This window comes from Aedes aegypti, chromosome 2 (assembly GCF_002204515.2).
Source record: "Aedes aegypti strain LVP_AGWG chromosome 2, AaegL5.0 Primary Assembly, whole genome shotgun sequence".
Taxonomy (NCBI): domain Eukaryota; kingdom Metazoa; phylum Arthropoda; class Insecta; order Diptera; family Culicidae; genus Aedes; species Aedes aegypti.
In genome coordinates, this window is record NC_035108.1 from 164,559,657 (window position 1) to 164,576,968 (window position 17,312).

Here is a 17,312-nt window from a genome sequence, read left to right on the forward strand (position 1 = left end):
GTTCGCATCAATATGTGTATGATGTTCGCCGTAGAAAACGATTCCTTTGGCTGTAACTGTTTTTGCTAAACTATGAGCCGTCATGTTATGCTTATATGTTTGGGCTGTATTTTGATGGAGTCACTGATTTTTAAGGGGAATACACATCATGCTGAAGGAATGGAGATGCCCAAAGAACTAAATAATCAAATTAAACATTTTATTGTAACGTTGAAGTTGTGAGACGAATCAAAACTGATTACGATAGATATGACAATGGATACGACGAATGTAGGCAACGATAAGTAATAATTTCATTCCAATAAACGATCAAGATTTGTTAAAATCTTATTGCACAATGCGAAAGCCGTTTAGGGGAAAAAATAGTTTGGTATCGGTTTGTATAAGCATCATTCACTGCAATCAGAGTTGGGAAACGTTCTGAGATTCACGCTGCAGTAGCAAAGCAAAGCAAGTCACCGTCAGCGAAGCTAGTGAAACTCACGCCTATCGCTGCTGTAGGATAAACGTCTTGAAAGAAGCAAAACACCCGATGTTAAGGTGAAGATGAATCGAAGCCAAACCTCAAATTTTCAAGAGCACGAATCTGGAGAACCGAACATCCGTTTAAGCTGAAAACGTAATCGATTGGTCACGAGCTGGTGGTGACCAATCGATTAGGTTTTCAGCACAAACGGGTGTTCGGTTCTCCAGATTCGTGCTCTTGAAAATTTGAGGTTTGGCTTCGATTCATCTTCACCTTAATGGCTACCCAATGTTTGCAGCCCGTGATGAAACTATTGATTTAGATAATTCCTGCACCCAACAAAGTATACTTGATAAGATTCACGGGCTACAAGATACACATTGGTATACGCTGATCATGTTTTTTAATAATAAATGTATTATAACAATTATAATAATTGATCTCGATAGAGATTGATCATGTGTAGATTTATCATTACGCAAAAATGCATCGTTAAGGGCCTACACATCCAATACGTAAGTTGAATTAAGGGTGTGATCTACACGACCGCATTTCCCATGGATTTCGGATGAATAAACTCTACAGTGTATATATTTTTTTTCTTTTTAATTTTTCATTCACTAAGAATTGTTACAACTTAAAGTTTTCTCAACAATCACAACTAATTTTATTTATTATGTATGTTCTGTTTTAAGTAATCATTGGTCAACAATACGTGCTATTCACAAAGTTTGTTCTGATTTCTTCAACTGTTGCATAATGCAGACACAATGATGTGTCACATGTTAAATCAAACTATGAAAACGTAAAACAAAATAAATTGAGTACTTTTTTGTTTGAACGGAAGACTGTTTTTTTAGACTATTGTTATCTAGTTTAAGTCACGAAGGTTACAAAAACATGGAGTAGAAAAATATCAAAAATCTTTTCATCCAGCTCATGGTAAAGATCGACTCGTTAAATTTGTCCAAGGCCACTTGGTGAATGTAAGCTTAAAATGCTAATAGATGCCTATGGTTCCGTGGTGGGAACTACTTTCAATCCATAGTCAGATGTATTTCAATATAATTTGAATGCATTTCTGATGGCCAATCGAGTGGTGTTTAATTTTATTTACTCTGATTGTCTCATTTTGATATCATTTAGATTAATAGCTTCCTATGTCACAGATATTTTGCTAAGCTACATACATCTAATGATAAGTACTCTAAACTTAGTCCTCGAGGCGATAATTTTGAATCTGCCTTTTTGTTCGAAGAGGTTCTTCTCAATAAATTATTCCAACTTTCCACGTACATTTCCTAAGGTACGTTTCTACAATTGACTTTTTGGCACGCTTTTTGGTTCCAACTCAGTTGTGTTTCTTTTGTTTCATGCATTGCACTCCAATTTTTCATTTTTTCTTTCTAATTGTGATCCCTAACTTTATTAAAAAAAACCTAAATCATATGTACGTTTACTTTTCGCACTCCTCAGTTCACTGTGACATTCGATGGTCGAGCCCAATCGGGGAAGGTTGCAAGCTCCGGATACACGATGGCTCCCCACGTTGGGAAACTGGCCCAAACCACCACGAGGGTGAATATCGTTGGTCCGATTCCGGCAACGGCCATATCCTTGATGGCAATGTTTCCTACACCGGCCACAATGGCATTCGGTGGCGTTCCTACCGGCATGTGGAAGGCGAAACTGCACGACAACGCCGCCGGGAGCATAAGATACAGAGGGTGGATTTCAATGGCGATTGCCTGTGGACAGAAATTGAATATTGAATAGTATTACAGCTTTCGAGGTATTGATTTTTCAATCCTTACCATTTCAGCCAATACGGGCAACATAATATTACAGATGGCTACGTTGGACGTGAACTCAGTCAACGTTTGAGCAGTAAGGCACACAACAAACAGCAACAACAAAGGGGGTAATGTTTTGAGGCCGGACAACGATTGACCCAACAGGGCAGACATTCCAGAGACTTTTCCGCCTTCGGCAAGAGCGAAACCACCTCCGAGAAGGAAAATGAGACTCCATGGTACCTTCTGGTTGATGTACTTCCAGGTGATCAGTCCTGGGGTGGCTTCATCGGGTAGACGACCTGGAGAAAAACAAAGGTACATATTTAATTTCTCACTTTCTGTAGTCTTCTATGAGGTTGTCTCGTAAAGATCAATGAGGGTGGAGGGTTAGAGATATGTCAAATGCCATTAGATTCAAATGGATTTTCTATAAAACAAATATGAGGGACGGTGGGTAAACATCGTAATTAGAAAAGAACCATCATCGTATTACGAACTTTCAAAACCCGTTTGTATTTTTATTCAAACTCGAAACAATTTCCAAGGAAATTATCATCGCGTAATGCGATAATAGTTTCATAAGAGCTCGGAGTTATGCCTGTGGATTACTGGGTCAAGTCCCGCAAAAATTACCATAACTTCCTTTAGAATGAACTTTTACTCAATTTATTATTATAAATCTGACTCCAATTTAACATTTTCTTATAGTTTTTGTAGGCATTTCGGTCTGATGGACCAAACCCCAAATTTGACGACGTTTCGGAGCTAGAGTACACCCGATTCTGTTTTTGCACGGATTTTTTTTACACGGCCGTGCAAAAAAAGTTTCAATACATTTTTTTCGCCAAAACCTTATTTTTGCATGAAACTTCGAGAAATAGTGTTACTTTTTTTGCACGGTTTTTGAAATTTAGAACTGAAAACTTTTTTTGCACGGTACGCATTCCCCGTGCAAAACCAGAATCGGGTGTACTTACATACTTGTCAAACAATGAACGAATTAAAAAAAGGCTCTCAGCTATTAACTGTAGAAATACTCCTAGAGGATGTGCTACTTTTCCCCGAATGTCGTTTCTCCCGAACGCCAGTTCCCAGAATACCAGTTCCCCGAATATCCCGTTTCCCCGAGTAGCTCATTTCCCCGAAAAGTTTTTGGCTCTTATATTTGACATAACTTTATGCATTGCTGGGGGGTGAATGTACTGGTCATCTGATATGCATTCTTTATTTGATTAACGGTTCTTTCGAGTTTTACCGTCCTCAGCATTTTTGGCAACATGTGTATAGTCTTAATGAATAAATACCTCCTTCTTCTGATTGCTTCACTCTTTATTATTCACCATCCTGCCACTGAAAACTATTATAGCACCTTTTTGAATGGCTACACTTTTCGGGGAAACGGGTCATTCGGGGAAATGGCATTCGGAGAACTGGCGTTCGGGGAACCGACATTCGGGTAAAAGTAGCACAACTGCTCCTAGTACAGCTGAGAAGCAGGTTTTGTCCCAGTTGAGTCGTAACGCCGGCAAGAAGAACATCATATTTTGAAGAAGTGTTTATGGAAACCGAGGGAGTCGAGAATGGTTAGCGTGACATAATTTGTGCTGAGCATCAATGAAAGAGAATAAAAATTGTATACAAATGTACTGATGAAGGACGTCGAAAATGGAAGATTTGGTATTCCGGGTAATGGTGCATTCCGGTAAATGGGTTTTCCGGGTAATGGTACATTCCGGTAAATGGACTTCCGGTAAATTGCATTCCGGGTAATGGTAAAGAAACAAAACAGTATAATGTGAAGTGATAATCATGGAATAATATAATCCAAACCTATAAGAGAAAGATTTTTTGATGGACTAAGTGCACTTGGTCCACTCTGACTAAACCAAAGAACAACGTTCAGTGATTTGGTTCACTCTGACTGAAGAATTCCATGGAAAATAACAATCATTTTATGTTTGCATGGTCACTATGGGTTCTTTTCTCTAAGGTATGATAACCAACATTCTTCAACATTAATATCTTAAATTCTTCAAGAATCCATATCTTTAATTTCGAAATCCGTGACATTACGAAAGGTTGAAAACTAAAGTTTTGTTGGGTCAGGGCATTGAAGGCCGGAAATAATCCAAAATGCGTACAATCAGCGTGGACCAAGTGAAAATCTTGAGTACCGGCCAAAAAAAACTTGTCCAAAAAGCAGGTTCTAGAATATTCCATACAGACACCATATAACTACCAAAATCTTCTATCGGGCTCTGGAATGGACTTAAAAAACGCAATAATCAATCAGTTCATTGGTTTTTGACACTTGGTCCACACTGTCTGCACAGAATTTGTTGCAATCTCTGTCCAACTATCCAAGCATCCAGGAACCAAAATCAGATGCATCTTATATGAATACACGAATTTCTATTGATGGATGAAAAGAAGACTCATTCCATGCCGAAAATATTTAGCTATCACTTGGAATGTCTAGCATTTCCTCGAACTCCTTAGCGCGCAGATCCTTTTCGTTGTTGTGGTAAGAAGCACTTGGTCCACTCTGACTGTATACTCTTATCGATTTTTATTGATCATCCAGAGTAAATTTGTTACATATCTCTCGCAATTTACAACATTCATCAAATCTGATCAAGGTGCAAAGGAGGTAAGGTAATTTTGCATCTAATGGCAGAATAATCCAATTTTTCCATGTTTTGTACTTGGTCCACTTTGACTTAACACCGACCATAAATGGTTGACAAATTTATATAAGAAGAATTGTGACATTTGCACAGCAACGTGTGTCGAAAAGGCTTGAGTTCTTATCAGATTTCCAAATTTGCCGCGAAAGATACACTTTTTTCGCATTGCTACAATGGAGATAAGAGACGCTTTGTCCGAACAGAAATACAGAAATTAAAAAGGTCTCATCCATTCGAAAGCATCCAGTTGTTTGCACTTGGTCGCATTTCAGAGGCGTAAAAATGGGATAAAATGGCCAAGGTCCATACAAATTCTAAGAAAATGTATGGATAAAAGATAAGTTATTGGCTGCTTGGGCACGTCAGGAGTTAATCATCAATATTAACCTCCTTTTCCCGGGCAGCCTAGATAGCCGCGTAGTGTCGGTAGCGGTTGTTTCAACTGGCTAAGAATTAACACTACGGACTGCCTGTTCCGGTGGTAAAAGTCCACCTCACAGGTGACCCCTAATTTATGGTGTGATGCGTACCGTGCCTAGGAATGAATGGTTAGGGGGGTCTAAATAAAACCTAACCGCAAACGGAGCCTGTGGGGTACCAGGGCGCCCTCCACAGTATTGAGTCCTTCCTGTGCTACCCGGAGCAATGGTGCAGGTGACCTTGTGTTTCTCCGAGGTAATCGGCTGCCCTTCTTCAGTTTCTATCCTGAGGCTTAATAAGGGTGGGATTATGAATATGTTGACATTTAATTTAAATTATCACCTATATGGATTCGCATTATGCGTTTTACACAGTGTATTCTGTGCTCTTTCGCCTTTGGCGACTTTAAATAGATACCGATCTGGTTTTTTCGTTGCTGGTCTTTTTCGTGCTGAGATTGCAAAAAGCTTAATCCTGCCTAGTTTGGGTAGTGGCTACGGTTAGGTTAGCTCAGATCAATCTTCATCATAAAAGAACAGCAACGATCAATCTTTGCAGACTCATGCAAAATGGTGCAGCCCAAGTAGCGCTAGTTCAAGAACCCTACTTTCGTAGAGGGAACTTCTATCTAGGTAACCTTGTGGACCCAGTTTTTGCTACTTTCAGCAAACTTGAAACGGCAAACTCGCGCTCCATGCCCCGCGCATGCGTGCTCGTTAATAAAGCAATCGTTGCTACACTCATTTCTGAGTTAACTACCAGAGATGTATGTGCTGTCACAATCGATGTTTCTGTTGGTGACCTTAACAGGAAATACGTCTATTGTTCGGTATATTTACCACATGATGAACCATCCCCAACGGATGACTTCAAACGAGTTGTCGTACACTGCGTAACAAAAGGCCTTCCGCTGATTGTGGGCAGTGATGCCAATGCTCATCACATCATCTGGGGCAGCTCAGATATAAATTTGAGAGGCTCCAATCTGATGGAATACTTAAGTAGTACAGACCTTGGATTACTTAACATAGGCAATCGCCCAACCTTCATGGTTTCTAATAGAGAAGATGTGTTAGACATAACGCTCTGCTCGAATAGAATCAGTCACGAGTTGACGAATTGGCATGTATCAGATGAGGAATCATTATCTGATCATCGCTACATCTTCTTTGAACATTCAAATGTAACTGCGCAGACTTTGCGTTTTAGGAATCCCCGATCAACAAACTGGGAACTCTACATTGAATTGGTTGCGACCAAATTTCATGGATATTCTCCGTCCATTGAAAATCCGAGTGATCTGGATGATGCCGTTGAAACTACAACATCCTACATTATGGAAGCTTTTGAAGAAGCATGTCCTCTGCGGTCTGTAAAGACTACAAGAGGGACCCCATGGTGGAATTCCGATCTGACTAGACTCAGGAAGCAATGTAGAAGGAGTTGGAACAGACGCCGTTCAGCTGGATCAGAGTCGTTCAAGTCGGCTCGCAAGGCTTACAAGAAGGCTCTTTGTTCTGCTGAACGATCCGGCTGGAAAAACCTTTGTACAAATGTTTCCAGTTTGAGTGAAGTCAGTCGGCTGAATAAAATCCTTGCAAAGTCTAAGGATTTCCAAGTGAACGAAATTCGCTTACCTAATGGTGACTTTACTTCTTCCGATGAAGAAGTTTTAGAATGTTTATTCAATACACACTTCCCCGGATGTGTGGACATAGCATCTACGGATGAACCAAATGTCTTTTCATGTAGTTACGAGTCTCTGGCCTCGGCTCGCAGTATCATAACTACTGAATCGATTCAATGGGCACTTAATAGTTTTGCTCCTTTCAAATCTCCAGGAGCGGATGGGATTTATCCTGTTCTGCTCCAAAAGGGATTTGACTTTATCAAACATGTTTTGAAAAAGCTACTTGTAAGCAGTTTTGCTACCGGGTATATTCCCAGATCCTGGCGTGATATTACTGTAAAGTTTATCCCGAAAGGAGGACGTGCGTCGTATGAAGAAGCGAAGAGTTTTAGACCAATCAGTCTGACCTCTTTTCTTCTGAAATGTCTGGAACGCATTATCGATCATCACATCCGTGATGTTTATTTGGCAAACATGCCTCTTCATGTGAATCAACATGCTTACCAATCTGGAAAGTCCACTGTGACTCTTTTACACAAAGTTGTATACGATATCGAGAAAGCATTCGCTCAGAAGCAATCGTGCTTGGGTGTTTTCTTGGATATTGAGGGTGCCTTTGATAACGTGTCTTTCGATGCCATATTGGAAGCCGCACAAAACCATGGGCTACCTACAATGATTACCAATTGGATTCATCAAATGCTCAAAAACCGACATCTCTTCTCGACATTGCGTCAAGCAGCGATTCGAAAATTGAGTGTTTGCGGATGCCCCCAAGGGGGAGTCTTGTCACCACTTTTGTGGAATCTCGTAGCAGATACGCTATTGAGGCAACTCAATAATTGCGGTTTTCCAACTTATGGATTTGCCGACGACTATCTAGCTCTGATAGTTGGTATGTGCATAAGCACCCTATTCGACCTGATGCAAAGTGCTCTTCAGGTAGTCGAGAGTTGGTGTCGCCAATATGGCCTTTCGGTTAACCCGAATAAAACATCTATTGTTCTTTTTACGGAAAGACGAAACCGCGATGGAATTCGACCTTTACGTCTTTTTGGCACTGAGATTAATGTGACTGATCAAGTAAAGTATGTCGGAGTTATTTTAGATTCCAAACTTTCATGGACACCTCACATTGATTTCAGAGTCAAAAAAGCTTGCATGGCCTTCGGTCAATGCCGGCGAACCTTTGGTAAAACTTGGGGCCTCAAACCCAAATATATCAAATGGATTTACACAACAGTTGTTCGACCAATATTGGCATATGGATGTCTTGTGTGGTGGCAAAAGGGCGAAGTGAGAACAATCCAATCAAAATTGGGCCATCTCCAAAGGATGTGCTTGATGGCGATGTCTGGTGCGTTCTCTACAACTCCCACAGCAGCGCTTGAGGCCATTTTCGACGTTGCGCCACTACACATATATCTTAAACAAGAAGCACTTTCTTGCTCTTACCGTTTATGGGTACTGGATCTACTGGAGAAAAATCCAGTGAATCGTAGATCTACACACACTTCGTTGTTTCCACTTTTGGAGAATTGGGACAAAATTGTCCTTGCTCCAAGTGATCTCACAATTGCTTGTAACTTTCCTTACAGAACATTTATCACACAATTCCCTTCACGGGAAGAGTGGACGTCTGGCTATTTGGAAAGAAGTATATCAAACAATATAGTATGTTACACTGATGGCTCCCTTCTTGAAGGTAGAGCTGGTGCAGGAGTATATTCTCGTGAGCTAAGGCTGAATCAGTTTTACTCACTTGGTAGAAACTGCACCGTTTTTCAGGCGGAAATATTTGCCCTTATGTGTGGAGTGCAATCAGCACTTCAACAGCGCGTAATGGGTAAAGTCATATACTTCTGTTCAGATAGTCAGGCTGCTATAAAAGCTCTCGCTTCGGCCAACTCAAGGTCGAAGCTTGTTATCGCATGTCGAACTCAAATTGAGGAACTGAATTCAGTCAACTCTGTAAACCTTGTATGGGTACCTGGCCATTCTTCCATCGCTGGAAATGAATTGGCTGATGAGCTAGCTCGCGATGGAGCATCGCATGACTTCATTGGCCCTGAGCCGGCTATTCCAATTTCGAAGTGCTGGGTGAAGCTTCAGATAAATTCTTGGGCGGCAACTCAGCACAAGCAATATTGGAATAGTTTGGAGTCATGGTGTCAAACAAAATTGTACATTTCTGAGCCATCTCCAAGGGTGGCGAAGTATTTAATAAATCTGTCAAAGCAGAATTGCAGTCTCTTGGTCAGAGCGTCGACAGGCCACTGCCGACTCAACTATCACATGGCAAATATTCAGCGTGTTGACTCATTTGTGTGTGATAGTTGTGACTCCGATTATGGAACTTCGTATCACCTGATATGTAACTGTCCAGTTTTTGCGCAAATGCGATTCCAATTACTTGGTAAACACTTATTAAGTGAAACTGAATTCAGAAGCCTGAATCTTCAGGACATTCTGTTATTCTTAACCCGCTGGGGTAATGAGCTATAGGCTCTCTTTACGCTCATGCGTTTTGCAGTGCCCTTTTTAGGGCGCTGTTCGAACCCATTGTGGTATGGAGCTACATGCTCTCATTTCGCTTATGCGATTTTCCCTCTTCAAGGGACCCCACTCCTATTTCCTCCCATCTTTCCCTTCCCTTTCCTCTCCCATCGGGTAGATGATGAAATAGGCTCAAATATGGCGATGGCACAAATCTCCCAACTGGTGGGGAACGTGCCTTTGGAGCCGGCCTTCTGATACCTGATACCTTGACTTAACACCGACCATAAATGGTTGACAAATTTATATAAGAAGAATTGTGACATTTGCACAGCAACGTGTGTCGAAAAGGCTTGAGTTCTTATCAGATTTCCAAATTTGCCGCGAAAGATACACTTTTTTCGCATTACTACAATAGAGATAAGAGACGGTTTGTCCGATCAGAAATACAGAAATTAAAAAGGTCTCATCCATTCCTAGAGCGTGGCGAAAGCATCCAGTTGTTTGTATTTCAGAGGCGTAAAAATGGGATAAAATGGCCAAGGTCCATACAAATTCTAAGAAAATGTATGGATAAAAGTCCACGAGTACGGAGTGGAGGAGATTGAGACTAAGAGGAGATTCTCAAACATCTTTAAAATGGCTATTTGATTACAGCCCCTTTTCCGTTCTGATTACTTCAACTGGGAAAAATGCAACTAAATCATTTATTTCGTTTTTGATCTCATCAGGTGATATACATTTAATTGAAAGACCTTTCGTTTGGCAGCAGTTGAAAGCCACTTTCTCGAAGAAGGATACTGTGGATTAAGAGATTTACTCTATTTACTTTTTGTCGTAGCAACCATATTCAGAAGACGCGAATAAAAAAATCCAATATGGCGTCCAAAAGTAATTATCGCCGCTAACAAAATTTTACTCCCGTAATGTATAAAACGAAAAATCGTGTACTGCAATGGAACTTGAATAGGTCATTTACATTTAAGACTTAAGTTTACAGTTAAAGACTTAAAATGATTATTACAGTTGTTAAAAATTGACATTTAGTTTGAAATTTTAAAGTTTTATTATTTCTTAGCTCTCTACTGGGTAAAGAAAATCACCCTCAACTAATCGCATTAACCGCCGTGATTGATTGTTGATACCATGCCCACACAGTTACGGATCACCCACAGTGACGGATCACTTTGGCGTTCAACATCGGATAACTCGCTCAAAACATAAACGTTGACGTAAAACATATTTTTCCCATGTTATACTATTTGTCTCCTACCATTTGTAATGTTAAGCACAACATTCAACCGCTAAATAACGGTGTATTTGACAAATGTTTAGTTGGTAGCACACAGCTATCATGATATGGTCGTTTCCTGTAAGAAGTGCCGTCAGCATTCATAAGCTCCCACAGGTGGTAAAATTCAAATGTTATAGCATGTTTTATGCTCGTTCGCTTCGATTTAGTATGAATTCATCTTTGGAAAACATTTTACTTGCATTTTTATTCTAAATACCGAATATTAGCACTTATAACTAGTGATCCATAATATGGACCAGGAAATGATTGTTTACCACGGTTATGGATCACTTCCAAATAATGTAGATTTCTGCTATTTTATGCATTGAATTCGTCATTTTCAGACAAAAGCACTAAGGATAAAACTAATAAAACATCATGGTTTATAAATTTCATTTTTTAGCAGACAAAAATGGGTGGAAAACTTGGTGTGGAGCGCAAACAGTTCATGTCTCAGTTACTACAATGCAGTATCACAATAAAAAGGGTATTTTACCCTTGTTTCCAGCTCTAACACAGCTATTTTTGGCAATAATATATGACACATTGTTAACATTTGCCATACCATGCAATACAGATGCATTGAGTTGAAAATCTCTTGATTTTGCGCACTGATCCGTAATATGTCACAATTTGATCCACAATATGAAAATTGATCCATAATATGGTTTTCAGGAACCGATACAATTTTTAATTTTTATGCAATCCTTTGTAAATATTACACTCAAAACAGTTTACTAACCGAAGTTCCAATTTGAAGCGATTCGATTCGTGCTTTTAAATTACAATTTTACGTTTTCCATGACGTTTTATTGAATTTTATAGGTTGGACTCCACACTATTTGATCCATAACTGTGGGGTCATGGTATTTCGTACTATTTCCATGTATATCTTTGAAACTTCGAGAAAAGAGACTTTGGCTATTTTTGAAAGAAAAGTAATAAGCTAGAAGCACCAGTTTTGGCCATACTGACATATTACATTGTGGTTTATATATCGTTTTATACAGAAAATTACCATGGAACATTTCGTGTTATGTACACTCCCGTGCAAAAGTTTGGGTTGACTCTCCAAAACACATACAAAAGTGTTTTGTCCATATCTCTGTAATTACACATCCAATTGAAACTCGCCATGGCGCATTCAGAAGGCAATTTTTACTTTGCAGGTATTTTTTTTTTTTAAATTTTGTTCACTAAATTTTTACTTAAAGTTTAAAATTTTTCAAAGAAAAGCACTAAAACAACATGGCTAATTTTCTTAGCATTGGATTGACCAAAATTTTGAATCAATGTGCCACATCGTAATCTTATTTTCTTTAAAGACCACTCACAAAATTTTGGTGGGAAAATCTGAAAGTTATTCAAAATCAAATAAACAGTTATTCTAGTCAAGAAAGTTATAAAATAGTTGTACATAAGGGCTGTCCAAGCATTTTTTTTTTTAATATTATCTCTTAGGCTGGCCAAAACCAGTGCTTCTTTTCAAAGAAATCTACAAAAAAGTGTATTGCCAGTTGCCCAAATGTTCCTCCTGATAGCCCATTTCCTCGAAAAGTTTATGGCGCTCATAATGATCATTTTTTTTAGTATTATTCCAAACATTACATTCATTATTTCTTATATCTAGGTGTTCTGTGTTATTAGACAACACTATCATCCTAATTTGGTAAAACAAATCTAAGATTTTATTAACATTTTGTTAACAACATATTACATTTCATTTTCCGTAGCAGTTCAGATTTTTTACAGGTGAGTCGATTTCACCTGCTCATAAGAGAAAAAAAAAACATTTTGAATATACTTAACCTAACTTAACTTAAACATATAACGCATTAATCGTGGCAATAGAAGATTGTAACGATTTTTGCCTAAAATTATTAATTATTTTATTTGACATTTGTTCCAATGTTTCAATATTAGATATTCTAAGTAACTCATTGGTACTATACCAGGAAGGAAGCTTCAGAATCATTTTCAAAATTTTATTTTTAATTCTCTGCAGAGCTTTCTTCCTGGTATTACAACAGCTAGTCCATATTGGTACAGCATACAACAGGGCTGGCCTGAAAATTTGTTTGAATATCAAAAGCTTGTTCTTAAGACAAAGTTTCGATTATTAATCTATTAATAAGGGGATAGAGACATTTTACATATTTGTTACATTTGGCTTGAGTGCCCTCAATGTGATTTTTGAAAGTTAAATTCTTATCTAGCATGAGCCCTAGATACTTAACTTTATCTGACCAATTTACTGGAACCCCTCTCATCGTGACAACATGTCTACTTGAAGGTTTCAAATAAAGAGCTTTTGGTTTATGTGGGAATATTATTAGTTGAGTTTTGGAAGCATTAGGAGAAATCTTCCATTTTTGCAAGTATGAAGAAAAAATATCCAAACTTTTTTTGCAATCGATTACAGATGACACGCAGACTTCGTCCTTTGGCGGAGAGGCCTGTGTCATCCGCAAACAGGGATTTTTGACATCCCTGAGGTAACTCAGGTAAGTCAGATGTTAAAATATTGTACAATATTGGTCCCAAAATGCTGCCTTGAGGAACACCAGCTCTTACAGGAAGTCTATCAGATCTGGAGTTCTGATAATTAACCTGAAGAGTACGATTTGACAGATAACTTTGAATTATTCTTACAATGTATGTTGGAAAATTAAAGATTTTTAATTTTACAATCAAACCTTCATGCCAAACACTGTCGAATGCTTTTTCTATGTCTAGAAGAGCAAGACCAGTAGAATAGCCTCCAGATTTGTTGGAACGGATCAAATTTGTTACACGTAAAAGTTGATGAGTGGTCGAACGTCCATGGCGGAATCCGAACTGTTCATTGGCAAAAATTGAATTTTCGTTGATGTGGGCCATCATTCTGTTCAAAATAACCTTTTCAAAAAGTTTACTGATGGAGGAAAGTAAACTGAAAGGACGATAGCTAGAAGCTTATGCAGGATTTTTGTCTGGTTTTAAAATTGGAACAATCTTAGCATTTATCCATTTGTCAGGAAAATATGCTAATTGAAAACATTTGTTAAATATATCAACTAAAAATGATAAGCTACTTTCTGGAAGTTTCTTGATGAGGATGTAGAAAATTCCATCATCGCCAAGAGTTCTCATATTTTTGAATTTTTTAATAATAGTTCTCACTTCTTCCAAATCAGTCTTCCAGGCATTTTCGAAAACGTTCTCTTGATTGAGAATATTTTCGAACTCCTGAGTAACTTGATTTTCAATTGGACGAGTAAGTCCTAAATTTAAATTGCGCGCACTTTCAAACTGCATATCAAGTTTTTGAGCTTTTTCGTTCATAATGATCATAATTTCATACATTTCAAGGTGGCAAATGACCCGGTCATCTGATATGAATCCTTCTCTTTCTCATTGGCGGTTCTTTCGAATTTTGACGTACTCACTCGAGTATCATCGAACATCTATTTCTTTCTCACTGCTTATTTTTTCTTTCTAGTTTACCACCCTATTCCTGAACCTGTTTCAACTGCATCATTTTTCGGGGAAACGGGTCATTTTGGAAAAATGGCATTCGGGAAAAAAGGGTCATTCAGGAAACTGGAATTCGGGGAAATGAAATTCGGGGAAATGAAATTCGGGGAAACGAAATTCGTTACCGAACGAAACGAAATTGTTACCAAATTTATGTTTTCATTCAGTAAAACCACTACAACCGATAAATGTGTGTTGCCTAGTGAGAGCAAATGAAAAAAATAGCTGTTGAGCAATCAAATTTACCGTTTAAAGTTGGAATTTGTGTTGTATCTACTATGTAGGCTGACCATACGTACCGTATATAACGGGACAGTACCGTTTTCATCCCCTCGACGGGCTGTCCCGTCGTTTTATGGAAAATGCTCGAATTGTCCCGTATTTTAGAAAATGGAGAATTGGCACATAATTTCCAACACCAGTAAAACAATAACATTAAAAACATAACAAAAAGTTTTTAGAAATATTTCAGAGTATATTGTCTTACTCATCTACTTTCCAAGCAATTATTAGTTTCTCAAACAGAGTTAAACTTGATCCGTACATGCTTCTGCTTAACTTTTTGCGTTTCTTTACTCATATTTATGCCAAATTTTGGAGGATTAAATACGGATCTTCATAAGATAATTATTCTAAAATACCTAAAATTATTAAGAACAATTATGTGTTTACTTCTGATCCGCAATTGATTGAATTAACTGTTTAAAACGTGGATATTTCAAAACAGAAACGAAATATTAGAAAAATTTACGTTTGAATTGGAAAAATTGAAAAGTTCAACGATTTTTTTTTTGGAAATACATAAAAAACGCTGCTTCTCGGAAATCAAAGATTGCGCTTCAAGGTTCTTAAGTGATTTTTATTGAATCATACAGACATGTAGCTTGGGATTGCATAATTTGGTTCTGCTACTTTCCCTCGAATGGCGGTTTCCCGAATGTCGTTCTCCCGCCAGTTTTTAGAAAGCTAGTTCCTCGAAAACCCCGTTTCCCCGAACAGCTCAGTTCTCCGAAAAGTCATAACACTCATAATTGTCAGAACCTTTCGCATTTCAAGGTGGTGAACAATATGTATTTTTGGCAATATGTATTTAGTCGAGATTGATCAAATATCTCCTTCTTTGGTAGCTTATCGATCTTTCTAACTTAACACTAGGGTAAGTGTACCAGTTATGGTCATAGTGGTTCCCTATTTGGCCATATGTTAAATTTTGATAACTTTCACATTTTAAATCTTTTTGAATACTTAAACATCAAGTTATATCTTAAATCTAACTAATACAACACACAAAAATTTTCAAAATTTTGAGACATTACAGCAATTACGTATGGCGAAATAGGGAACCACTATGTCCATAACTGGCACACTTACCCTATCTCACTACCCGAGCAGAAGCAAAGTTCTGACCATTAAATCGAGATATTGATTTGATAGACATAAGAGATACAAGATCTGAAGATAATATCAAAATTTTATTCCTAGAACTTCTGAGCCATAAATTTGATGTTGGAAGCAGGGTTGGGAAAAAATCTGAAATTCATTCTACAGTAGCCAAACAAAGCCAATCGCAGTCAGCGAAGCCAGTGAAACTCATGCCTATCGCTGCTGTAGGCAAACAGCCTTGAAAATTGCAAAACACCCGTTGCTAAGGGCAACCCAAAATTACTGTAGAAAAATGTTCTATTTCCCGCTGCATTTCACGCATTTAGAGACTTCAATGACACTAACGATTTAAAAAATTCATGCATCCAACATAGGCTACTCGATGAGATTCACGTTTTTGAACTACTGTACTGGGAAACCACGTGATTATCGCGAAATTCAAGCCTACTACTATTACCGTTCCCAGCACTGGTTGGAAGATCTAAGGAAAAGCTCGCTGATTTTGGTGAGATCTTATAAAAGCTAAATATGATATGCTTATAGTATTCCAGGAGTAAATTTTAGATATTATTTCCGGATCTTTTATCTCTTATATCTTTCAAGTTAATATCACTTTTGTATCTCCATATCAAAATTTGCTATTACTTAGCTTTTTCGCCTGCTCGAGTAAAGACTATTATTGCACTTTTTTGAGCTGCATTGCTTTACAAAGGAACGGACCATTCGGGGAAATGGCTTCAAAGAAACGGGCCATTCAGGAAAAAGTAGCACAATCGCATAATCTATGTCTTTTAAAATTGTCCCGTTTTTGTTTTTTATCTGTCCCGTTTTTTATCTGGTTGGCTTATGGTCAACCTACTACTATGGCGATAGCTGGTACAACAAAAGTTATTTGAGAACCAAATTTTGGCGATAATCTGGAGGTAGTTTGTTTGCATTGTTTGTTCAGTGAAATAAAATAAGTAAAACTATTTACGGGTGGCTTTTATTAGGGAACGGTTCGGTAAGGTATTATCTTCAAGTTTTGTGACTTATAACTAGGATTTTTCAATCATACTTTTTAAAATGTTCGCAAACGGCTGCTGCTAATTTCATAGTAGAGAGGATCGTTTCAGCGATACTTGATTTTTTAATTCTTGCTTTTTTCCCAAAATCATGAACCGTAAAGACAATGTGAGTTCATTAATGTTATTTTGTTTCATATTTTGAATTTCCATAACATTAGGACTCCTTTTCCAAAATTTATTTGCTTGAATCCATTGCGATAAATTGATGTAATATCAATTTAACACAAAATTTTTGAAATTTTTTGAGCAATCCCTTTATTACTTAGTACACTTTTATTTATTCCGGATGGCATTTGAAGTCATTTCGTGCAAATAATCGATGTGGCTAATGCTTAGAACGCGCTTGGCATAATTGGCACCAATTCAAAAAATGGACGAAAATCCAGCAAAAGCTTCTAAATTGGGAAGCTTCCAATCAGCTTGCTTTCTTTCATCGGTAATCTTTTCGAAAAAGTTTTTTCGACTACGGAAATTAAATTTTCGCCAATTAACAGTTTGGATGCTGACATAGGCGTTTGAAAATTCATCATCTTTTGCTTGTAAAGAATTTGATTCTC

At 37.9% G+C, this 17,312-nt stretch overlaps 1 protein-coding gene across 6 annotated transcripts in view; it reads right to left on the reverse strand.

The window, feature by feature from the left end:
- Positions 1 to 1,061: 1,061 nt before the first annotated feature.
- LOC5572532 (protein I'm not dead yet) overlaps positions 1,062 to 17,312 on the reverse strand; it is a 60,128-nt gene continuing 43,877 nt past the window's right edge. For all 6 annotated transcript variants that reach the window (XM_021843011.1, XM_021843010.1, XM_001654003.2 and 3 more), the window contains exons 8-9: positions 2,281 to 2,561; positions 1,062 to 2,214 (exon numbers count right to left, since the gene is read on the reverse strand). In XM_021843011.1, coding sequence (XP_021698703.1) covers positions 1,939 to 2,214; positions 2,281 to 2,561 — 557 coding nt within the window. In that variant the 3' untranslated portion in view covers positions 1,062 to 1,938. The remainder of the gene's footprint in view (positions 2,215 to 2,280; positions 2,562 to 17,312) is intronic.